At 43.8% G+C, this 25,231-nt stretch overlaps 1 protein-coding gene and 1 pseudogene across 1 annotated transcript in view; both read left to right on the top strand.

The window, feature by feature from the left end:
• KIAA0319L (KIAA0319 like) overlaps window positions 1-25,231 on the top strand; it is a 94,474-nt gene that overhangs the window by 54,134 nt on the left and 15,109 nt on the right. The window contains exons 4-15 of the mRNA XM_021684203.2: window positions 973-1,219; window positions 3,560-3,661; window positions 6,857-6,954; window positions 10,289-10,376; window positions 12,017-12,109; window positions 14,251-14,383; window positions 17,348-17,576; window positions 19,155-19,278; window positions 19,865-19,997; window positions 21,970-22,118; window positions 23,272-23,423; window positions 23,731-23,869. Coding sequence (XP_021539878.1) covers window positions 973-1,219; window positions 3,560-3,661; window positions 6,857-6,954; window positions 10,289-10,376; window positions 12,017-12,109; window positions 14,251-14,383; window positions 17,348-17,576; window positions 19,155-19,278; window positions 19,865-19,997; window positions 21,970-22,118; window positions 23,272-23,423; window positions 23,731-23,869 — 1,687 coding nt within the window. The remainder of the gene's footprint in view (window positions 1-972; window positions 1,220-3,559; window positions 3,662-6,856; window positions 6,955-10,288; window positions 10,377-12,016; window positions 12,110-14,250; window positions 14,384-17,347; window positions 17,577-19,154; window positions 19,279-19,864; window positions 19,998-21,969; window positions 22,119-23,271; window positions 23,424-23,730; window positions 23,870-25,231) is intronic.
• LOC110575228 lies at window positions 9,100-9,622 on the top strand (annotated as a pseudogene).

The raw sequence follows: 25,231 nt of genomic DNA, 5'->3' as shown, positions 1-25,231 counted from the left end.
TGGTTAACAATTAAGTTGATTTAAAAAAAATCCATACCACCAGCTTTGTTTAGCCACTCATCATTTCTCATTTGGACGCATGCAGTACCCTAAGTGGTATTCCTGCTGTTGTCTGAGTTCTTCAAACCCTTATATGATGCAGCACCCTGAATGATCCACTTAAGACGGAAACCTGACTTTGTCACTTCCCTGTATACAACCCTATAATTGCTCACCATTACCTGGCACCTTAGATAAGGATATGTCTTCTTTAGTCTGGCCCTTGACTGTCTATCCAGCTCGTCCTCCATTACTTTCTGCCTTCCTGCTTATGACTCTCAGTTCCCAGCACAAGCCATGCTAATCTCATTTCCTGTACCTGTACTCATCTCTCCCCTCAGCCTTTTGTCTAGTAAACAAACAACTGTTTACCTTTTAAAATTCAGCTTAGGACTCACCTCTAGAAAATGCCTTTATTTATTTATTTAAACTGTCCTTTTTCACACACTCCCTCTCCAAGAGAGGAATTAAGTACTCTTCAGACTATACTTTTTCGATTCATCATAACTTTATCCTTTTGGCTTCTTATGTTTTTTGTTCTCTCTCTCACTAGATTGTGCACTTGTTGAGCACAGCAATTATATTTTATTTATATTTTGGATCCACAAGGTCTGTTGCATAGTAAGTGCTTAATAAGTATTTGTAGAAAGATTGAATATAAATGTTGAGGAAAGAAGATACAAGTATACATAGAATGATTATTACTGTTTTGTTTTAAGCAAACATATCTCTCTTTGCATAGAGAAAAAGACTGGGAAGATTTATAACAACATTTTAACACCAGTTTGGGTGGTGAGATTAGTTCCTTTAATATTTTTGACAGTTTTGCATTTTTCATAAAAACATTTAGCATGCAATTATTTTATGAGATATAACCTAAAAAACTGGCGGTATAACTTTTGCCTATTCAAATGTATTTTTGCATCTCTTTAGGTCCACAAGGCAGTTGTAATTTCCAGTCCCTTAACCCCCGTCCTGCCTGCGGAGATTCCTGGTTGGTCAAAGAATATGTCAGTCCAACCTGAGACATCAGAGGATCCTGGTACTACGCCTAGCACTCAGCAAGTAAAAAGCCTTGGGAAAATCCAGATTTCTACCCCTGTGCCAGTGGCTCCCTCCTACAGTTATGCTACCCCTAACCCCCAGGCCTCTTTCCAGAGCACCTCAGCACCATACCCAGGTGAGGCCCTTTGCTTCTGCCCGTGGAGATAGGATGAAAAAGTAGAACATTTGATCACAGTATTCTCTTTAGTGCAAGGAAAGAAGAGAGCCATGACTTTTGAGTACTGTAGGTTAGAGAGAAAATAATCCTGTCTTTGTTCCTATAATCATAGGACCTGGGGCTCTCCATCCTTTTTCTCAACAGGCCCCAGCCTATGGGAATTAATGGGGCTCACTTTCCCAGAGCCAGATTCCACTGTGCCTGGGATTTAAAGGCACAAGATTCTATTAAGCAATGTTCAAGGACCAAACAGAAGCCACTGGGAAGAAAGTTGGACCTTTGTACCTATTTGCCTTCTGAATGGCTGATTGTAGGTCAGATATTTGTCTTTCTGATTTTGGCAGCATCTTTATTTTTAAAGCAACCCATCCATACGGAGGAGATTTATAAGCAGTGTTGCCTTAACAACAAGTCTGTGCTTCATGAGTGCTGTTGTAAGGTATTAGGAGAAATGGTTAATCAAGGAAACTAACTTGATCTTTATCCCCTGGAAAAGGCAACAGGGTAAAGCAAAGCCAGTGAAAATGAATTTTTGCTGATTTTTTATTCCCTAGGCTCTCTTATCCTGGTAGTATAACATGAAATTTTGGGGGTTTCAGTCCTGAGGCACTAAAGTAATTTTTGTGTTCGGGCAGAATGCCTATAATCTTTGGTGTAATTATAAAGAGTTTGAGTAACACTATATTTTTTTGTCCATTATACTCTTTCTGAGTATAGTGGTTTCTCTTTCCTTTCTTTTCTTTTCTTGTTTTTTTGAAAGTCACTTCAGAGAATTCTTATTCAACCTCCTAGGGTGTCTAAATGCTGAAGTTTCCATAAGGAAGATTTCATTTCTTCCTCAGTACAGTGTTCCCAAGCAGACAGATACATCTCAAATTTCATGTTTGTCTAGAAAGTCCTTACCCCCAGTCTGGAAATATGGGTGGGCCAGCCATTTGTTTGCTTTAAGCTCTCTATTTCCTAGGTCTCATACCTAATAACAATTATTGTCAGAGAAATAAGATTTATATAATAGTGATTCTCAACAACCTGCAAACAGTTTTGGTTGTTACACTTATGGAGGAGGCGTGCTACTGATACCTAGTGGGTGGGGGCCGGGGAACCTGCCAGCTCTCTTACAGTGCACAGGACAGTTTCCCCGCCCCCCACAACAAAGAATTATCTGGTCCCAAGTATCAGTAGTGCCAGGGTTGAGAAACCCAGACATGTATGAAATAGCTATTGAAATAGTGTGAAGACCGTATATATAGCTATTAGCTGACGTGGGTATTCCAAAAATGCTGAGGTACCTCAGATAAGTTTGAACTGAAATGGTCTGGGAAGATTTCTTGGAGAGAAGACTGGCTTTAAGCTAGAAACAAAGTACTGACTGAGAATAAAGAAAGCATACACCCCAGTTGAAGGAAATAGCATTAGTAAAGTCCCCAAGAGTAGACTATGTCTTCTTCTGTGGAGCACAAGAAGGAAAATTAATATAATTAGAGGCAGAACTGGGGAGGAGGTGTGAGGTGGTGTGATCAGATGTTAATGGTTCTCTAATGCCAGGTTAGCAGTTGGCCTTGAATGTGGTGTGGGAGAGGTGAGTCTTAAGTAGGAGAGTAGCACAGTGGGGGGAGTATTTTAGAAAAACTAATGGTGGTGGGTGTTTTAGGAAGACAGAATGGGTTAGAGTGGGGTGTGCTGGCAGAGGGAAGACTAGTTAAGATTCTTGGAATAACCTAAGTCTATGGTTGTAGCAACTGGAATAGAAAGAAATTAAGGCCGGCCTTGTGATCAACATTTGGCTTTTCTTTTAGGAACTTTATAGATGTATTTTATTAGAAAGTTGTTTATCAGCATAAAGATGATCCTTGAAACACTGTTGAACTCTGATTATTGAACTCCATGGAAATTACTATATAAAGAGGGCTTAGGGACAGACTGTAGTTAAAATACAGTGGAGAAAAACTCAGAGACAAAGGAATAAAAGTAGAATAATATGATGTCATGATAACCTGAGAGTTTTAATAACGAAGCAGTCAGCAGTATTTATTAGATGCCACTGAAGTAAAGGATGCGGGTTGAGAAACAATTACTGGATTTGCTAAGGAGCAGTTTGTGGATGACCTCAAAAGATCTTTTTCAGTGGAAAAATGGGAGCAGAATAAAATTTCAGGGGATTAGAGAGTAGATAAATAATGAGGAAATAAAGGCAGTAGCTGAATATTGTTTAAAAGAAATTTGGCCCCAAAAGGATGGAGAGGAAAGAGGTAGTCTGGATCTAATTTCTTGTCTCTTGTATATTTTATTTGTTTCCAGTTATAAAGGAACTGGTGGTATCTGCTGGAAAGAGTGTCCAGATTACCCTGCCTAAGAATGAAGTTCAGTTAAATGCATATGTTCTCCAAGAACCACTTGAAGGTAAAACATCCCCTTAGTTACATTTGGATGATGTTTTAATTTATGGTATTTACCTACCTTAACTCATTTACTCATTGCAATAGTCCTGTGAGAAAAGGCTATAGTATGCACATGCACAAATATTTATCTGATGCGAGAGGCAATATAATATAATGTTTGAAATCATGGGCTTCGATGTCAAGCCGGGGTTCAAATCCCAGCTCAGCCAGACATTAGCTGAATGATTTTAAGCAAATTATTTCTGTGCTTCCCTTTCTCAGTAAAATGAGGATAATAATTTCTACCTCATAAGGTTACTTCAAGGGCAAAATGAAATGGTATATAAGGGACCTACCTCAGTGCCTAGCATATAGCTGATGCTCATTAAATGGAGGTTGTATTATATCCCTTTAAAGGAGGAAGAAACTGAGACTGAGGTTTAACCTATTTATTTTGTACAAACCAGTAAATAGCAGATATAGAACTTGTAGAAGAGTGATTTAAGACTATGGCTAATAGAGATTTGACATTAAAAAAAAAAAAAGGAAGACGGCTCCCAGGTGACTTGGTTGGTTAAGCGTCTGACTCTTGATTTCAGCTCAGGTCATGATCTCAGGGTCGTGAGATCGAGCGCTGCTTGACCCTCTCCCTCCCTCTGCTTGCGCTCTTGCACTCTCTCTCTCTCCAAATAAATAAATAAAATCTTAAAAAAAAAGACAGGCCCAATGTGATACACAAAATTCAGATTTATGAAATACATAAATTAGGGGATGATGCATTCATTATTTAAGAAAACTTATGAGCATCCCTTTCACCTTTGAAGTATATATTAATATGCCAAAATTTGGCTTAGAAACACATATGCATCCCACCAGAGTTGCCAAAGAAAAAAAAAAGAAACACATATGCACTTTTTTTTTTTTTTTTAAAGATTCTATTTATTTGACAGAGAGAGACACAGCGAGAGAGGGAACACAAGCAGGGGGAGTGGGAGAAGGAGAAGCAGGCTTCCCGCCGAGCAGGGAGCCCGATGCGGGGCTCGATCCCAGGACCCCAGGATCATGACCCGAGCCGAAGGCAGACGCTCAACCGACTGAGCCACCCAGGCGCCCCCACATATGCACTTCTTAAGACTTTCTGTGACAATAGTGAAGCATACTTTGATGGAAAATGATTGCATTGGGTTTATGCTACTCTCATTACAGGGTTAGTCAAATCGAATGCCATACTCTAGGATTCAGGACGGGGTCCTTCCATTTTAGGTACAAACCTTTCCTATACAGTAGTCCTACTTTCTAAAAGGCCTAATACCAAATAGTGTATTTATGCAAAAGTACTTTTCCAGAACATAAATGCCTTCCCCATTCTATATTTCTGCCCTCAAATTGAGGTTTCCTTATCAGTTCATTCCATCTTCCTCCAGAGAAGCTTTATCCTTACCCCCTCTGGTGGTAAGTTAAGGTGAATGAATTTGGTGGCCTTTGAAGATGGAGGTGAGAACTGCCTTGAGCTGCAGTTGACTCCAGTGTTTTGTGTAAAGCACTGGGTTCTGCTTTATTTTCTTGTCTAACCCCTATTTGCATATACATGTCTGTGAGTTGCTGTCACCTTGTAGATCAGCACGTGGGTTCTAAATAAAGAGGGCTTAGGGACAGAGTATAGTTAAAATACAGTGGAGACTTTGATAAAGTCTAAAACACATGGGTTGAGAAACAGATTCTTTTCAACTCTCCTCTCCATGGGTTGTTCAGCCTTTATCAGATACATGGGATGGATGGTTTGGGGACAAGTGAACAGAACCCGCTCTGCCTACTCTTCCTCCCCCTCACTCCTGTGGCGGCCCCTGGAGCACCTCTCAGGATCCCTCTCGGGTTCGGAGGCATGGTTTGAAAACCACTGCCCTAAATCATTGAAACCAGTGTTCTGTCTAGCAGACCTATCCTCAGCTGTTCCTACCCTTGGGCAGATTTCTGGCTGTGAGGCACAATTCATCCCCCGAGCTTTTCTGTCCTAGGAATATTGTCCTTGCTTGAAATTGCGTTGCCAGCCTGAGATATTATAAAATTGTCAGTCCCAAACTAATGTGAGTCTGTTTTCTGTGTGGAAAACAAATTTCCTACTCTAGTTGGAAGAGAGGTCATCTCTTGGCGCCAGCCCCATGGCTGCTGTGCTTTTCCTGCTTCTCGCCTGCCCGGACTTGCCCAGGGGACGTTTGGGAGAGCTGCCCAGGGCTGACGACTGTCCAACACAAAACTAGTGTTTTGGGGGGGGAGGAAGAGTGATAGATCTTGCAACTCAGGCTTATAAAATAAAATCTGGTCTTCAGATGAAGGAATTCGATTCTATGTGCTAACTTACTTTTGAACTCATGAACTAAGAAAGAGATGACCATTCTCTGTTAGACTTTTGAGCTTTCTTCTCTTTATCTTTTATTTTTACTTCTGGGTAGTAACATAGCCTTCTTACCAAATCCCATCCATCCCTCGTCAGATGTGAATCTCACCCCCCTCAAAATTTAAGACCACTTTCACGGGGGCAGGATTCCATTTAGATAACGGGATCCTGTCCCTGTCCTACCCAGTCATACAGTCTGAGCTACAAATGAGGACCATTTAATGCTTCATTTGATCTTAATTAATTTCAGTGGGGCCTGTTTTAAATGGGCCGTCCCCTACCATCTTCTGCAGTGTGTTATTTAGCTCACCTGGAATGAAGTAGCTCTTTTAACTCACCAGGGTGTGATGACCTCAGTGAGACAAGCATTGTTAGCACTCTGTAAAAAAGCTATTTTTGAACCATGTTATTTAGAAGTCATTGCTGTTCTTTGTTGCAAAAGAAGTTTTGCAAGAAAATGGCCTTTGTTCCCAGTGAGTTCATCTATAGTGTTTGGTAGGGCATGTTTTTTCCCTGTGATGCCACACCATGAGCACCCTGGTATTTTGAGGGAGGATTGGCCTCGCTCAAAGGGAGGCTGGGTGTGGGGCAGGAGAGAGCATTGCTGGGAGAGGGTGGAGGAAGACCTGACTGTAGCTGAGTCAGCAGAATCCTCCCTTTCTTTCAACAAAACCTTTGGTTTCCCTAGAGGCTCTGGGGCGGAATCTTAAAAACTAAGGCCTTGTCAAGATTTAGAAAAGATTTGTTATTGGCAGGCTGTGTGGCTGCCCTCTTTGTGTGTAGGTGTGTGTTTTCATGATTTTTGTAACTGCCCTTCTATAGGAGAAACCTACACCTACGACTGGCAGCTGATTACTCATCCTAAAGACTACAGTGGAGAGATGGAAGGGAAACATTCCCAGATCCTCAAACTGTCCAAGGTGAATTTGCCTCCTCTCACTTGCAGGGCTGGGATAGAGGTGCTGACCATTTTCTAAAATGTAGAATGTAGAATTTTCTGTTCACACTTAAATCAGGAACAATCTTTCAGAAGTGAATCCTCCAAAAGTCTGGCTGACATCCAGTATTTGTTAGTGTATGATTCTCAAATGTTCATTTATGGTGAGAAGACTGTATAAGCATGGTGGTGATAGCTGAAAATATACACTAAACAGCTTTTAAGGGTAACATAAGGATTTTAGAATTTGGGAGATAAGCTAAGTTTTTTGTGGCCACAAAACTGTATAAATTGGCTCAGTCTTTTTTGGGATTCAGTGTAGTTATTAAGAACCATAAAAATGTTCATATTCTTTGGCCAGGCAGTCTCATTCATTCGTTCATTCTTTCTTTTTTTCTTCAACAACCGTTGATCGTACCCTAGTTATATGTCAGGCAGTGGGGATTTACCAGTGAATTGATCAAAATCTTCACATTCAAGGACAATAGAATCTCGCGGGTGATACTGGCCAGAAGCAGAAATCATAACAGGGGATGCACTAGGTCATTGCAGGGAGTATTGAAGCCCTGGGGAGTTTGATTTCTTAGAGTTTACCCATCTGGGTCATGACAGGTGACTCACTTTCTGGGTAAAGGGTGGAGTGCTGTTACCCCACGCAGGGAAAGCAATGTCCACTGGGCCAAATAGAAAATGTGACAAAAAGGGAATTCTGTGTGGTTCAGCGTGACTGGCCCTTCCAGTGTGAGGAGAGCAGTGGCACAGAGTTGGAGAGATGCACGGGTCACAGAGTGAGGATTATGAATCTTATCCATGGGGAATATGGAACCTTTGAAAGGTTTTAGATAGTAGAAAGACTAGTTCAGATTTTCAGTTTAGAAAGCTCACCCTGACTGCAGACTGGAGGAAGTAAGACTCAAACTAGGGAAACCAATTGAGAATCTGTTGAAAAATGTAGGTGTGAGATGGTGATAGCCTGGGCTAAAAAACAAATAAATAAAATAAAACTTAAAGGCTACTATTGAGCTCATGATATGTGCCAGACACAGTGCTAATTGTTTTATGCACTAACCTTCATTTTATCTTTGTAATGACCCCAAGATGTAGATACTAATATCTGTTTTATAAATGGCAAACTAAAAATCAGAAAAATAAAGTAGTTTAGCCAAAGTTCACAAAGCTATTAAATGGTAGATTTGAGCTGGAACTTTCCATCCCTAAAGCTCTTGCTTTTAACAACTATGCTATGATGGTTGAAATCTAAGATGATGCCATTGTGAATGGAGAGAAGTAAGTGGATGTGAGGAATATAATGGAGGTCGACTCAATAAGACCTGGTGATCATTTGATGGGGTGGAGGTGTTGGGGAAAGGATGTCTAGGATCATTCTAGTCTTTTGGCTCAGGCACCTGGGTAGATGTTGGTAAGACAGTGGTGATATTCACTGAAATGAAGAGCACAGAAAGAGGAGCAAGTTTGGATGAGGTTTGCAGATGATTAAATTATTTTTGGACAGAGTGAGTTTGAGGTGCCTGTGAAACATTTGAGTGGAGGTGTCCAGGAAGAAACTGGGAGTCAGGGACTAGAGAGCAGGACACAAGTCTGCGCTAGAGAGATAAATCTGCACACCAACCTCAAACAGATGACATTTGAAGCCATCGTAATATATGAGATCCTCCAGACAGAGTGTGTAGAGTGCAGTTGGAATCCTGGGGAACACTGTCCTTAAAGATGTACGAGGAAGAAGAAACTGAAGGAAATGAGGAGTAGGCAAAGTAAAAGCCAAGTAATAAGAGATTTCCAAGAAGAAAAATGTCAAAAACACTAGTCAATTAACATTTGCTTAAAGAAGATCATTCAGAAGAAAGGAAAAACTTCAATCGTCTGAGAGGTGATCATCACAGCAAGCATTAGTTATAATAGTAGAAGTCTGGAAACAACCCAAATACCCAACAATGTGGAACACTTATGTGATATGACACACTCGTGCACTATTCTGCAGCTATGAAAGTGACCATTAAAAAGGCTATTATAATGGGGGAAGGTGCTCATGTTAAATGAATAGAAGAAAGAATAATAAAAAGCTTGATGCAGGTTTTTCTTTCCGATCTGCAGTGGAACCGCCACCAAGATGCAGATTTTTGTGAAAACCCTTATGGGGAAGACCATCACTCTCGAGGTTGAATCCTCAGGTACAGTAGAAAATGTAAAGGCCAAGATCCAGGATAAGGAAGGAATTCCTCCTGATCAGCAGACTGATCTTCACTGGCAAGCAACTGGAAGACAGACAAACTTTGTGTGACTACAGCATTCAAAAGGAGTCCACTCTTCATCTTGTGTTGAGACTTTGTGGTGGTGCTAAGAAGAAGGAAGGAGTAGTACAGCACTCCCAAGGAGAGTAAGCATAAGAGAGAGAAGGTTAAGTTGGCTGTCCTGAAATACCAGAAGGTGGATGAGAATGGCAAAATCAGGCACCTTCATCCGGAGTGCCCTTCAGATGAATAGGGTGCTGGAGTTTTTATGGCTAGCCACTTTGACAGGCATTCTTGCGCTAAATGTTGTCTGACCTATTGCTTCAACAGACCGGAAGACAAGTAATTGTGTATACGGGTTAATAAAAGACATGAACTAACAACAACAACAAAAAGCTTCATGCACACCTTGATCTTAACTGGACCTTGAGAGTCTAGTTCCTTGAGGTAGTGATCTTATCTTACTCCTCTCCGAACCCCAAGCCTAGGATAATGTCCAGCACATAATTGGTTCTCGGTAAATGTTTGCTGAACGAATGAACTATTTAAAAACTACTTTTTGTATGTGGTCAAGCATTGGGAGGAAGTAAGAGAAATATGATTAACTGATGTGTTAGGACAGTGGGATTGTGGGTGATTTTCTTTCTTTTATATTATATTTATACACTTAGTGGAAATCAGAAGGGAAAAATATTCAGATATTTGGGAGCTATTTGGTATTTTTACAAAATGATTTTCTTTGCAGAGATGATTATTTTAATTTCATAACTCTATGAAATAGGGTGGTTGGGCCCTTAATGTTCTTCTGAAAGGAAAATGGGAGTACAGAGATACTGAATTCCCTTTTGTTTTTCTAGAGTCAGCTAGTAATAAGATTCACATTAAAAGCTATGGTTTTTTAGTTTATAATTCATTGTTTCATCTCCTCAGCTAGTTTACTCTCTCCATTTTGGAAACTGTGCAAGAAGAGAGTGCAGTATCAGCATGGAAAGTTTAGATATGTATGTTATTTTACATAGAATTGCTGCTCCTTGTGGTTTTCTAAAAGGTCTTCTCTCACTTCTGCAGCTTACTCCAGGCTTATATGAATTCAAAGTGATTGTAGATGGTCAAAATGCCCATGGGGAAGGCTATGTGAACGTGACGGTAAAACCAGGTATGAGTTTCCCAGCCCTAGCTGCATCTCCATTGCCTCCTCTGCAGGATTCCCAAAGAGGGGGAGATTTGACTTGAAGGGTTGTTGTTCTTCTTCCTTCTTCTTCTTCTTTCTTCTTTCTTCTTCTATATTCATTAGGCAGTTCCTAGTTCAATGTAATAAAAGGTTAGGTGGCAGAGTGTATGCTTTGGTTCTAGTTGGAACATTTGGCTGGGCGGAGAAACATTAATCACATGGCCCCCAGTGCGGTGTGGCCTGAGCAGTAGCCTGCCTGTCTGAGAACTACTTCTCCAAGTAGGTCATGCTGAGAGAGGACCATGTGTTGTGATTAAGAGACACAAGAAAGCCAGGAGCCTGGGAGAAGCATGTAAAGGAGAACCAGCCAAATGGCTGGCTCTTTCTGATCTCTTTCCAGATATGGGTTTTGCGCACAGAATTCCTCATTTAAACCCTGCTAGTCTTCTTTCACCTTGGAAATCAGATCCCGTCATTCTTTTTAAGTGATCCACCATTGGTAAATTACAGTGCAATAACAAAGTATCTTATTTTGCATTTTTAGGGAAATTTGGGGCAAGTTGGAGAGTGGCACATACATTGGCACAAATTCTTAATACTGGTTTCTGTCTTTGTTGGGGATAGATTTTCTATTTGTTCCTTGAGCTCTGTAGCCAAGGTAATCCTTTCACCTTCTTAAAAATGTGTTTAACATAAAGACCGTTGGATTTTTTTTTCAAAAGGCCCCCAGGTTTGTAGCTCACAGTCATTCAGGCGGACAGAGTAGTCTGTGACCCTGCCATCACTCAGGCCTAGACACAATCAGCTCAGGGATGGTCGAGAAATCATCCGTTATCTTTTCAGCACAGTCTGTGCTGAGGGATAGTTTGCTTGTCAAGGCCCTTGTTGCACAAAGCTTGTTTGTGGTCCACCTCTCCTCAGCTTGTGCCGCTGTAGTCCTTTTCAGGAACAAGATAGCAAACGAGTATTGAAAGCATGCACGAGGCATGGTCTTAGGAGTGGTCAGGTTTGGAAGAGGCTCTGATGCTTCCACATGTCTTATGCTAGAATGTTAACCTGGTGTTGTGACTTGCCATTCATTCAGTGATGCTGCACCTGTTAGTTATGTAATGGAAACTGATTTATAATTCACCCACACAGGCCTGCTCCTCCTATAATTTATAAAGCCCCTCTTCCATGATCCCAGGATCCTGGGATCGAGCCCCATGTTGGGCTCTCTGCTCAGCGGGAGCCTGCTTCTCCCTCTCCCTGCCGCTCCCCCTGCTTGTGCTCTCTCTGTTTCTCTCTCTCTGACAAATAAATAAATAAAATCTTAAAAAAACAAACAAAAAAACCCCAGCTGCCAGGGCGCCTGGGTGGCTCAGTCGTTAAGCGTCTGCCTTCAGCTCAGGTCATGATCCCGGGGTCCTGGGATCGAGCCCTGTGTTGGGCTCCCTGCTCAGTGGGGAGTCTGCTTCTCCCTCTCTTGCTCCCCCTGCTTGTGCTCTCTCTCTTTTGTTCTCTCTCTCAAATAAATAAATACAATCTTTTTTAAAAATTAAATAAATAAAAAATAAAAACAGCCAATAAAGAAAGAAAGAAAATAAAGCCCCTCTTCTGATTTCTTCTGCGTCATTTTCTTGCAGAGCCCCGGAAGAATCAGCCTCCCATTGCCATCGTGTCACCACAGTTCCAGGAGATCTCTCTACCAACGACTTCCACAGTCATTGATGGCAGCCGTGAGTGCTTGTCTAGGCATGATGTTTTAGAATGGCATTCGCTGTGAACTGTGGTAGACAATGCAGGTCTTGATCTCGGGGTCATGAGTTCAAGCCCTGCATTGGGCTCCATGGTGGGCGTGGAGCCTACTTAAAAAAAAAGAAGAAGAAGATTTGGGGCCAATTATGTCTGCATTCTGTTTAGGCCCATCTTCTTGACCATGTTATGGGAAGACTACCCATTGCAAGCAACTGATTAGGAAGTAAAAAACCAGACGGGCCTTATTTAAAATCCCCATGTGGCTTGTTTGAAGTAATAATTCTGCTCTTTTGAGATGTTAAGAAAGTGGGATTATGCAGGTATTTAGCATTATTTTATATGAAACTTGCTGGGTTTCAGATTTGCTTGGACAGAGTCACCGCTCTCAGTTCTGGAAACAAAGCTCCCTCCTCTAGAGCAAGACAAGTAACTGAGGTCTGGGCTGGGAGCTCTCCCCCGGCGTGCACTGCCTGACAGGGTTTTTGTCAGCCTCCTCCCAGAGAGACTCACAGAATGTGCTCCACACCCCAACCAGGCTCGTGAGCACTTTACCCTTCGGAGTAGTGTCCCCTGACGGGTGACATGAGAAGACTTCTGGGTCTTTGCCACTGATCCTGGCTCTGCGTGCAGGGGGGTTTCAGGCCTGTCATCTCAGCAGTATTTGCTTGGTCCCCTGGGAGGTCTAGTAAGGCCCTGCTACCCTGATTGTCTTGCCACCGAGAGTCGTTTTATGGCCGAGACAGTCACTGCTTTAGCAGAGGAATCTCTAGCAAGGTTAAACATTACACGTAGTTGGTACTGGCAAGAAGAGGAGGGTAGAAGAATAGCAGGCCAAGAGGGAAGAGAGAACAGGAAGAAGCACTTGTGAGAGCGGTAGAAAGGGTTCACATAGCCCCATTTTACTTTTTTTTTTTTTTAAGCATTTACTTTTTTTTAAGATTTATTTATTTGACAGAGAGAGCGAGAGAGAGAAAACAAGCAGGAGGAACAGGAGGCAGAGGGAGAGGGAGAAGCAGGCTTCCCACTGAGCAGGGATCCCGATGCGGGACTCGAACCCAGGCCCCCGGGATCATGACCTGAGCCAAAGGCAGACGCTTAACCGACTGAGCCGCCCAGGCCTCCCCCAGCCCCCCTCTGCCATTTTACTTTATATTATTGAATAGGTCAAAGTTAAATAGTGTGTAAGGGTGTACACTGGAGAGAATCAGTACGACCCCATCTGCCACCTATCCAGTTGTCCTCCAGACAGTCAACAGTATTATTTTATGTTTCTTTCTAGAGATATTCTATGCATATGTAAGACAATACATATACAGTCTTTACGATAACACAGAGTACACACTATTATGTACAATGATTGTTTCTCTATGCTGAAGAATTTTTCTGAATCAGTATGTGAAATAGTTCTTCATTTTTTTTTCCTCTTAAGGATTACATAGCCTTCCATTAAATGGCTGTATAACGTCATTGTGTGGCTGTATACTTGGTTTCAGTCAATCTCTATCGATGACCATTTAGATTATTCTTGGTCTTTTGCTGCTACAAAGAATGTTGCCATGAATAATCTTGTAAGCTTGACATTTAACACACATGCAGATATATCTGTAGGATAAATTCCTCAAAGAGGAACTACAGGGGCAAAGACAAGTTTTGCTAGATTGCTCTTTATGGAGAGAGTATCACCATATGCTTCCCCTGTGACCTAGGAGAGGGTTTGCTCCGCACTTCTACCCTTAGAGTGTGTTATGAAACTTTGGTCTCACCAATCAAGTAGGTTAAAAAAATAGTATCTGAAGTGTAATTTAAATATGCATTTATTTTAAGTGAGGTTGAGTATCTTTTCATGTGTTTAAGAATTTTTGATTTTCCTTTTTTCATACAGTAGCATTTTAACCAGAGGTTGCCTGTGTTGGAGTCCTTGGAAAACTACGCAGTGGAATATTCATAGAGAGGCAGAATGACCCAATATTCCTAGGGAAGAAACACTCTGGATAGTCAGTCTGTCATTTCATGAAGTTTTCCTAGCCTCACATCTCTGGGTAGTTGCCCTGGTTTGCGTAAGCTGGGTGAGTGCTGAGACCCAGCGCTCTCGTATTGTAACTGATGTTTCTTTATGGTCAAGAAAGCACTGATGATGATAAAATCGTCCAGTACCATTGGGAGGAACTTAAGGGACCTCTGAGAGAAGAGAAGATTTCTGAAGACACGGCCATATTAAAACTAAGTAAGCTCGTCCCTGGGAACTACACTTTCAGGTAAATTAGGACCCTTCAAGTTTCCCTTAGGCCATGTTTTTCCCTTGTGGGTTTTACATTCTTCTAGGAGTAACTCTGACAGATATCAAAGTCATTATAGATTTGGTTGATGATAGAGCCTTTGGTTCCATTAGTTCTCTGAGTCCTATTGGTCATTGTGGTCACAAGTGATAAGTTTCTAGGGCAATGGTCCTTGCATAGGACCCACCACAGTTACTCCCAAAGCTGCGCCTGGCAGATCTCCAAACATTTTTTTTAGGATTTCTGTCATTAAGTGAAAGGGCCCATCTTCCTGTGCCTTTTCTCAGGAAAAATCTAGGAGGAACCCATTCCCATCTTGTCTCTTCCCTTTGGTAAATGCTTCCTCAACTTACACAAAGATCTCAAAATCTTTACTTTGGACTAGTGGTTTATTTCACTATGATTTGTGGGCTCTTCCTCTGTTGGGGTGTTTTAGAGAATTTGATTCAAAGATAGTCCTGGGAACTCGTGTTGACATTCTAGGCTGTAATGATTAGTAAGAGTGTGAGCCAACTCTAGAGTAATCCTCCTTAGGTTTGCAAAAGTCCTTGTCAGTTATAGAGCACTTGTATGTGAGTATCGTACAAACACCATATGTACCTGATACTAAACTAATTTTACATCTGAGAAAAATGAGGCTCAGTGTATTTACTAACTTCTCTGAGGTCACACAGTTCAGCTAGAACCAAAGTGCAGATTCTCTAACCCTCAAGTCCGGGCTTGTTCTGTTCCACTACTTGACCTGACCTTATGTATTTTGTTCATGCTTCCTTGAATGCTCTTCTCAGTCCATTGGAGTTCTGCCCATCCTTAAGGACCTACTCAGTTTTCTGTGAGACCCTCCTGAGGTTCTTCCCAGAGGAGGGAATATGTCTCTCCCCAAACTGTTGCACCCAGTGCCTGTGGTGCAGCGGCTTATTCATGGGTGCCTGTTGTCCCCACCGGCTCTGCAGTTAGCCAAGTTTTCACACTACCTGAGACACAGTGACAAAGGTCCTAGCACAGCACCTGCCATGTAAGTAATGTGACTTAGCAGCACTCTCATTGACTTAAGACTTCAGATGAATGAAAGGCGGCTGCCATTCCACAAGGTTAGAGCCTTCTCATTGGCTTAAAATGGAAACGTGAGTTGGTTTTTACCTTGGATTTCTAATATAGGAGTTCTAACATTTATGAAATTTAGCTTGGGCCAGGTTGATCCTTTTCAAAAAAGTAGCAATAATAGCTCCTGCTTCTTGGACATTTATACTGTTCTGAGCTCTGTGCACGTAGTGGCTCATTTAATCCTTATAGCAGGTATTACAATTACTACTATTTTGTAGATTAGGAAATTCGGGCACAGAGAGGTTAAGTAACTTGCCTAAGGTCACACAGGCAGCATGACTAGAGCCTGCACTTTTAATCATAGTGTTTGGGTGGATGCGGTATGGGGGGTGATTCTTTTGTTCTGTCAATTTCAATTTATGAAATGATGGGACTGGATTTGATTAGCATTAAGATCCAGTCTGTTTTGTTCCACTCACCTTTCCTTCTCCCCTGCTTTGACATGGCAGTGGCCTCTTTCCCCAGCCCTGTGGTCACCTGCTAATCGGGTCCAGGATTCTTGCAGGCAAGCCTGGAACTGTTTGAGGTGAAAGAGTAAATGGGTGGCTGCCATCTTGCCATTTGTCTATAACTTGCTTTTTCTCCGAAATAGGAGACAAATAGGATATGTTAAAAAACAAAAAACTATGAAAACAACAGGGAAACTGAAAAAAGAGGAAAACTTCTGTGGATTTTTCTTCTTCAGATGTTTGCTGATTTGCACATGTCTGTGTGTCTTATGTTTTTGTGCTCTTTTTCTAAAGGCTAAAATCCCAAAAAATCCTCTTCAGGCCCTAGGTAAAAGGTGAGACTATGGGATGCAACCCCACAGATGTCTGGCTCTGTCTGTGGCTGGTGGTGAGATTTAAACAAACGACATGTCTTTTCTATGCTTTTCCTCTTTCTGTCAGCAAAATGGAAGGAACCCAAACCTCCTTGCTTGCTTATGCTCACATTTTGAGGTGGCAAGAGAAGCTTTAGGCTGTTCAGCTGGAAGGCATCATTTAGGTAAAAGCCTGCTCTTATAAATGAACATTTTTTTTCCTCTTGCAAATCCTATTTCACACTGGCACAAACTGTGGGGCTGTTGCGTAGGAGAATTCATTTGCATCTCGGGCTCCTGTCTTACAGGAGCCAGCCCTCCTGGTCCATCCCAGAGGCTGTCTGCCCAGGGTGCCCCTTCTTGCGATGTGTGCATGGCTGAGGCAGGATGGCAGGAGGAGAGCGGGCTGCAGTCAGAGCTTGCTCTATGTAGGGGGGCACCTTTGAGCCCCACAGCTTTAGGGGCCAGGGACTATCTATTCTTAAAACTTGGTTTCTGGGCTTGAGAGTCAGAGAACTGGGCTTGCATCTGGCTCACTGTGTGGCCCTGGGCAGGTGACGTAGCCTCTCTCAGCTTCCTGTACAGGGAAATGGATGATGCCTACTTCATACGACTGTTGGGAGGGCCAGGTCAGACAGTGCCTGTGAAGGTCCCAGCGCCCAGACACTTGCAGGCGGCAGAGCAGAACGGTGCTGGCGACCTAGTGCCTGGATTCACATTCTGACTCCACTCAAGCTTGGGCAAGTTACCTCTCTGTGCCTCAGTCTCCTCGTATATGTAAGGAGTAAAATGAGGATCGTGCTGTATAGAGCTGTTATGAGGATTTAATGAGGTAGAAAGAACTTGGAACAGTGCCTCGCACTCAGGGTGAGCATTTAGTAGTCGTCTGCCATTCCAAGAAGAATGAGTAAAGAATTGGTTACCATTTGGTACCTCTGCTGCCTTGGTATTTCTTAGCCTCGATTTTTCAGTCCTCTCAGATTGATTCCTTTTCCTTCAGCCCATCCCTGATTGTACTCCTTTCTCTGTCCTGCCAGCTTGACGGTAGTAGACTCTGATGGAGCAACCAGCTCCACCACTGCAAGCCTCATGGTGAACAAAGCGGTGGATTATCCCCCTGTGGCCAACGCAGGCCCCAACCAAGTGATCACCCTGCCCCAAAACTCCATCACCCTCTTTGGGAACCAGAGCACTGATGATCATGGCATCACCAGCTATGAGTGGTCACTCAGCCCAAGCAGCAAGGGGAAAGTGGTGGAGATGCAGGTAGGAGGGAATGGCTTCTGTCTTTTCTTGCCCAGGAGAAGTACAGCTGCTGGCCTGGGTTGCCTTACAAGGCTTATTTTTGCTCCCATTTTAATGACCAAAGTCAGATTTTTATAGAACATTGAACATTGGAATTAAAAAAAAAAAAAAACACCTAGAAAATTTAAGGGGCCTTTAAGGAACACATTACCAAACCTTTGTCTTTAATGTTTAGTATTAAAGGAAAAGACTAGATGAGAAAGGGGAGCTATTCTAGGATGGTTCCAGAGAGCCAGACTACTCTGATGCCACAAGGGTACAGATCTTTTTTCTTTTTTTTTTTAAGAGAGAGAGAGGGAGCACACATGTAAGCAGGGTGTGGGGGGGAGCGGGGAGGAGGGGCAGAGGGAGAGAGAGAATCTCAAGCCAGCTCCACACTCAGCATAGAGCCTGACATAGGGCTCGATCTCATGACCCTGAGATCATGATACAAGGGTGCAGATCTTAATGAGCTCTACTACAAATTGGAGTAGCCCACCTGGCAAGACGGTGAGCATCTTCTCTCTGGAGATATTTAGGAAGGGACTAGATCTGTCACCAGGCAGGTAACAGAAGTAAATAAAACTGAGTAGGGCCTGTGGCAAACCAGACAACATAACCCCTGACTGAAGTGGTCAGCTGCGCCTCAGCGCCAGCTAGTTGTTGCCGCATGGAAATATGATCCAGTATTCCTAGAGAGGCCAGCTTTTCAAGAAAAAACAGAAATCTAGACCTGTATTTGAAAATTTCCAACTTTTGGGGCACCTGGCTGACTCAGTCAGTGGAGCATGTGATTCTTGAGCTCAGCATTGTGAGTTCAAGCCCCACGTTTTAAGTAGCGAGTCCTTAAAAATAAAATCTTCAAAAAAAGAAAAAAAAATTTCCAGCTTTTAAAGACACTGCAGGCCAAACAAAATGTCTGCAAGCTGGATTCAGCCCAGAGGCTGCCAAGTTTTGCCCACTGTTCTAGAGGAAGTTCCTGCCTTGGAAGTTTGCCCTAAATTGTGTATAATGTTCCTTCTGACACTCTGTGTTTCCAAATTGGAGGCATGACTTAAAGCTCACATTTCACCTGGCTTTTGTTTAGATATTATGTTCGGTTTCTCCGCTGTTGCAGAATCCGCACAACCCGGCAAGGGGACAGCATGGCGTCACTTAGCGTCTGCACTTGCTGCCATGTGCTATTGAGGCGGCTGTGTTAAGATCACTGAGCGGCCTCAGCAGAAAGAACGTGGTTTTAAAAGTGTATTATTTTATTCTATGCTCCTGGCCTTCTTTCTGGCTTGGGTCATAAAGACTGAACTTGGTTATCTCTGCACATTTTCCTGTACTCCCCTCCCTTGTGAGAACTCTGACTTTATTTGAAACCGCTGCTGTCAGGGAAGGTTGTTACCTTGAAAGGGGAACCTTTTACTTTTAACAGGATGTCCTGCAGTGTCTGATGCTGCACTCACTAGGTTTAGAAAACTAGGTGCATCATTTAGACCGGAGTAGGACTTGTTCTATGACATTGTGATTCTGGGAGTCTGCTTTTCCACTTGTCTGTATTTATACATGCAGGGGGTTAGAACCCCAACCCTGCAGCTCTCTGCCATGCAAGAAGGAGACTACACTTACCAGCTCACAGTGACTGACACCATAGGACAGCAGGCCACCGCCCAAGTGACTGTTATCGTGCAGCCTGGTAAGTTCCAACCTTATCGTGCAGGCCTTTCTGCTGGCTGGCCCCTTGCACTGTGCAGAAGTGGGGGGTTTGGGTTCTGAGCGATACGACAGTGGAGTAGGAGGCAGCAGTCCACGGGCCCCTGGCAACTTTTGTTGTCCATTCTGAGTGCTTTCTTCAGAGCTAGAGAGAGAGAGTACTTCACAAGCTCAGCTGTTGCCTTGCCCGTGGCTGGTTATTGTGCCTTCAGGGGGACGTAGCAGATAGAGTCTCTGTTATCCCAAATCCTCCCATGGCCTTTAAGGGACAGCTTAAAGCCCACTTCCTCAAGAAAGCCCTACCTTATCACTCAGACCCTCTCTTTTGAACACTCGTAGCATCACGTCTCAAATTTACCATGGTATTACAACTTCATTATGTTCTGCCGTGTTCTTATAAAAAGGTTTCAGTCTTACATTCTTCATCGTGAGCTCCCTGGCCCAGTCTCTGATAGTTTTGTGGGCAGAGAGGCAGAGTTCTCGTGTCTTCCAGAACATATGTCCCGGTTAGTTCCTCTCCTTTCCCAGCTGAACTGCCTGCTTTTGACCTCTGTGTCTCTGTCTTCTAGAAAACAACAAGCCTCCACAGGCAGATGCAGGCCCAGATAAAGAGCTGACCCTTCCCGTGGACAGCACAACCCTGGATGGCAGCAAAAGCTCTGATGATCAGAAGATTATCTCCTATCTCTGGGAGAAAACACAGTGAGTGCTGACGCAAAACCCTTATTGATACAATGTCTCCAGACCTTTGAAAGCAAGGTGTCACTTGCTTTTAAGAGTTCACTTGCTCTTTTTTTTTTTTTTTTTTAAAGATTTTATTTATTTGACAGACAGAGACACAGCAAGAGAGGGAACACAAGCAGGGGGAGTGGGAGAGGGAGAAGCAGGCTTCCTGCTGAGCAGGAGCCCGATGCGGGGCTCGATCCCAGGACCCTGGGACCATGACCTGAGCCGAAGGCAGACGCTTAATGGCTGAGCCACCCAGGCACCCCAAGAGTTCACTTGCTTTTACTGGCTTATCCAAGGGGAATGACTGAGAAAGAAACCTTAGCAATCCTAAACTTCAACTCTTAAGAAAATGATACAAAATAATTGTTGTAAGGAAAAAAGAATGCTTGCCATCAGCTAGTCTCCAGTTAGTACTTTGTGGTCCTGGTGCTTTTACAGGTACAATCCATCTGCCGAAATGCATAGTTTAATTACACTCGAGAGGTAATGAAGCAGAAAAATACTGTTGCTCAAGATGAACTGGGTAAGGCTGGCAATGGGGATGGGGCAGAGTAGCTATTACAGAGAATTGAAAATTCATCTGCACAATGAAAGCATTGCTCTGTTATTGTTTCCTTTAAGACACCATTTACCAATTATGTTAGTGAGGGGCCAAAGGCACTAACCAAAATAATACTAATTAAACTGGAATTACCTAATTGAGCCATTTCTGGTTCTCACAGTTTCTTTCAGCTCCTTTAAACCATAACAAATGGAACTCAGATTGTATGCAGGATCCCACGGGAAGCAAAAGAATTCTAAGGAAGAGTTAAAAGCATTCTTAGTTTCCAGAGGTAGCAGCCATAGGACAGACCGAGCATTTTGTTTTGTTTTCGTTTTTGACGAGGGCATTAGAAATAGGTGGGAAGGGGCTATAATTTGACTGTAGAAACCACTTGACTTATGATTGGTGAGTTGGATTCTAGAAATTCTTTTCCTCGGCTCTTGTCTCTTGTGGAGAACCGAGTCTTCCTCAGCCCATTGTGTTTGAATTATAACTGTTTGTTGAAGACACAGCTGATAAACCTTCAGCTGAGTTTTACTAGTGCGTACAGCAGAAATAATGCTGAGAGGAGCTTCTTGGAGGAGAATCTGCTTCAGGAGGGACGACTAGGGCCAGAGATTATAGGTTTAAACAGCAAAACAAAGCAAAACCTGGGAGACTGCAGATTTCTCTGGTCATCCCGTAATTTTAAGGAAAACTCTGGGGCATTCTGGTCCTTGAGCAGAAGGACTCTCTGGAATGTGCAGAGCTGTGCCTAGATGTTGGCACAGAGCTCACTCCCCGGTTGCAGGCTGCTGTGTGAGCCCGCAGGGGAGGAGGAAGGCTGCAAGGGTGTCCAGGGTCCTCTGTGGCCCCTGTCCAGGAGCTGCAGGGAGCTTGGCTTTAGAGCTACTAAGAAGAGGATGGTTTTGCTGAGAGTTCCTCTGCAGCCTTGGCCCATTTCCTTTCCTTGACTTTTCTGTAGGAGGGAGTTTGGCATGTGATTAAGAAACGCATCTTGCTTCTTTGCTGGCAAGAGCTGAACCAACTACTGGGCCAGAAATGCTTTTCAGAAACATCACTCTGAAATCATTCTTTTGATCAGAGACCTGCTCAGAGCTCTTTCTTCCTTTTACAAACTGGAACAGCAAAGAGTTTGAATGTTCTAGAAACTCATAGAAAGGATAAAGCTAGACGTGTTTGAAAGCTGGTGAATGGAATTTTCTGATCAGCAGGGTAGCCTGTATTTTGGGGCCAAATGACACTCTGTCCAAATGGAATATTTTTAACATGCTCCCTCAAGGTCTGGCAAACAATAGTTTGTGTCTCAGCTGAGGCAGTAATAGTCTGCTCCTGCTGAGTCAGGGATGGGAGGGCAGCTGACAGGTACAACTCCACCCTCTGGTTTCTTTCTCTGTCCAGGGGACCCGATGGCGTGCAGCTCGAGAATGCTAACGGCAGTGTCGCCACGGTGACGGGGCTACAAGTAGGAACCTACGTGTTCACCTTGACTGTCAAAGATGAGAGGAACCTGCAAAGCCAGAGTTCTGTGAATGTCATTGTCAAAGAAGGTACCTCCCTGCCTTGAGTTGGTGCAGCCTCTGGGTCAGATACCTGGGGAATCAGTGCAGAAATTGATCAGAGACAAGGGGTGGGGAGTAAGTTGGGGGAAGGGCAGCTGTTATGTGCTGTTCGAAAACAACCTTTAATTGGGAGTGACTGCAAGGTGAATTTTAGCTTCTTGTCCCCCCCACCTTCCTTCTCAACTGAATAGGGAAAGAAACTGGTTTTTTCCTTTGCATTTTTATTTTGCTTCTCTGCTGCCTAAGCCCTGGCGTTTCTGTGGCTCTCCTGCCGTCTGCAGTGACACCTGCTGTCAGGCCTTAGAATGGCTGTCCTGCTCTGTAGTTGCCTGTGCCCCTCCGTGAGCCTGCTGCCGCCAGCCAGCTTGAGGCAGGAGTGCACGGGCTTGCTGTGGTCTGCAGGCCAGGGACCGGCGATGGCCCTGGGGGAGGGCTGTAAGCGGACAGGAGGCACGCAGGTGACTCCGGCGAGGGTACCCTGTGCTCAGCGGATAGAGCGTGCACACCTGAGGAAACAAAGCTGCAGGTGGGGCCCAGGAGAAGAGAGGTCTCTTTTTCCTTTTTCTCTATTAGAGTATTAAGGAAGGAATAAAAGAAGATGTTGAAAAAATAACATTTTAGGCCATATTTTGAAGAGAATGTGTGGTGTCAGCTGCATGAAACCTAAAATCTAAGGCTCTTTGGCCCAGTTGAGGTCTCTATGTCCAGTCATCACCTGCTTCCCAAGGAGAGACATGGAATCCTTCCAGGGAGGCTACTAGGAGGACCCAGGAGAAGACTTTGCCCTCTCTGCTGCAGTGTCAGAAGAACATTTCTCTGGGGGGGACTGGAGCCTCAGGACCTGGGGCACTGGTGGCTTCAAATCTACACTGTTAGTCACTAGCTCCCTGGTCCGGGCTAGGTTTTATTTAGCATGGACAGAGGGGAACCGAAGCCTGGTCTTCACTGGGTCCTAACCCCCAACTAATTAAAAGTTGGTTCATTGTCAAAAAGCCCCCGCTACACTATTAGGGGCTGCATGGATAGGCGCTTACAACAGCTCTCCATTTCAGATGCTTTTGATGTTAATTTCCCCCTAAGCATTGTGAAGAAGTATTCTTTCTTTTCCAGAATGTTATTTCATTGATATTTCTTTGGTTAGAAATGAACAAACCACCTATAGCCAAGATAACTGGGAATGTGGTGATTACCTTGCCCACGGACACAGCAGAGCTGGATGGCTCCAAGTCCTCAGATGACAAGGGAATAGTCAGCTACCTCTGGACCCGAGATGAGGGGAGCCCAGCAGCAGGGGTAAGTGCCAGGAACCGGAGAACTGCACAGGGTCACGGTGGTGAGATGGGGAGAGGCGGCTGAGCCAAACATTCCAGGATCCGTTTTAACGAGGGGTCTCTTGTGTCAAACCTGGATTGCCCTCTGAAATTCAGGGACTTGCCTAGTGTCGCTCTGCAAGCTAGGGTGGCACAGCATATGTTCCTCTGCCCTGATCTTGCAACTGAAGTTGCCCAGGAGTGGGCTTGGTTATAACAGAAGCAGCACCCAAGCCCACAAAAGGAGTGTCGTTTGCCCTGCAATGTAGCCATGTTGTTCAACCCCACAGGAGGTGCTAAATCACTCTGACCACCACCCGATCCTCTTTCTTTCCAACCTGGTCGAAGGGACCTACACATTTCACCTGCACGTGACCGATGCGAAGGGGGAGAGTGACATGGATCGGACCACCGTGGAGGTGAAGCCTGGTGAGTTCATAGCACTGGGACTGGCTGGGAGTGCTGGCCTAGCCCAGCAGGACCTCCATGCTGGACCCCTTCCCCCTAGCGAGGACGGAGACAGGTGGCAAAGCTGGCTTCTAAACACTGTAGAACCCCCGAGCTGAAAAATCCCTGGAGACTGTTTCAACAGTATCCCTCCTCCCCACGTAGGAGTACGGACCCCCCACTCATCTCCGATGGACAAACAGACTCAGAGAGGGCAGGGCTTGCTCAGCATCACACAGCAGTCGTGTCAGAGCCAGGCCCTCATGCCCCTGGTCCAGCACTCCCTCCTCTCCCTGTGATGGATGAGAGAGGGCTCTGGGTGCTTCGAGAATCTGAGCACAGGAATAACTTGAGTCATGATGTCTCATCACCACCCAGCTGCAGAAAACAATTTATTTTTATAAGTTGAGCCTCAGGCTTTATCTGACAACCCAGGGAAGGTAAAGTAACTGGTGTCCTTTACATTTTTCAGATTTGCAGAAATAAAATTTCTTTCTTAAATGGGACCGTGTTTTTTGCTTTGAGGCTGATTTGGTATTAGGGAAGAAGTGAGTGTGGGGTAGGGTAGAGCTTTATAAATTCCTGAGCATCTGATGAGAAGGTATTAACTTTAAATCTACTCTGTTATGTAAGCCAAGCTCATGTACAGATGTCTTAGATGTGAAGGGATCTTGGCAGGTCTTCTAGTCCTTGTCCTACCTCTATGAAGGACAACAGCCAAGACACTATAAAGTCTCTTCTGTGTTTAAAATCAGATCACAGATAGTCTACTTATTATGTAAATGATACATCAGAACAGGCAAATGGTGCATCCAATTATGGGAATAAGGTATTCTGAATAATCACTTTTATCTTCCAAATGCAGAGCAGTCTCTAGGACACAATCATAAATGGAGGACAGTGGTCTCCCAGTTCTAGAGTTACAGAAACATTGTGCAGCTCTGATATTGCTCTAAGGAAGCCCTTGTTTCTTGACCACCTGGATTTTTTTGTTTACTGTTTTCAAACCTGTAGGGCTGATGCATTTCCATTATCAATAAGATCATTGAGATGGACATTTTCCCTCCCATTGTTGTAGACAAAGCATAGCAAGTCGCTGAAAATCAGATGTGGATCAGGAGAGATTGTAGATATCCCCCACTCGGCCTAGAGAGCTCAGCAAAGCCAACTGGGCAGAAGCTTTTATTATTATTATTATTATTATTATTATTATTATTATTAAAGACTATTTGAGAGAGAGACTGGGGGGAGGGGTAGAGGGAGAGAACCTTTATGCAGATTCCCCGATGAGTGGGGAGACTGATGCAGGGCTTGAGATCATGACCTGAGCCGAAACCAAGAGTC

This window comes from Neomonachus schauinslandi, chromosome 4, assembly GCF_002201575.2.
Source record: "Neomonachus schauinslandi chromosome 4, ASM220157v2, whole genome shotgun sequence".
Classification (NCBI taxonomy): domain Eukaryota; kingdom Metazoa; phylum Chordata; class Mammalia; order Carnivora; family Phocidae; genus Neomonachus; species Neomonachus schauinslandi.
Note: the sequence above shows the minus strand (reverse complement) of the source record. Positions and strands in the feature narration are given on the sequence as shown.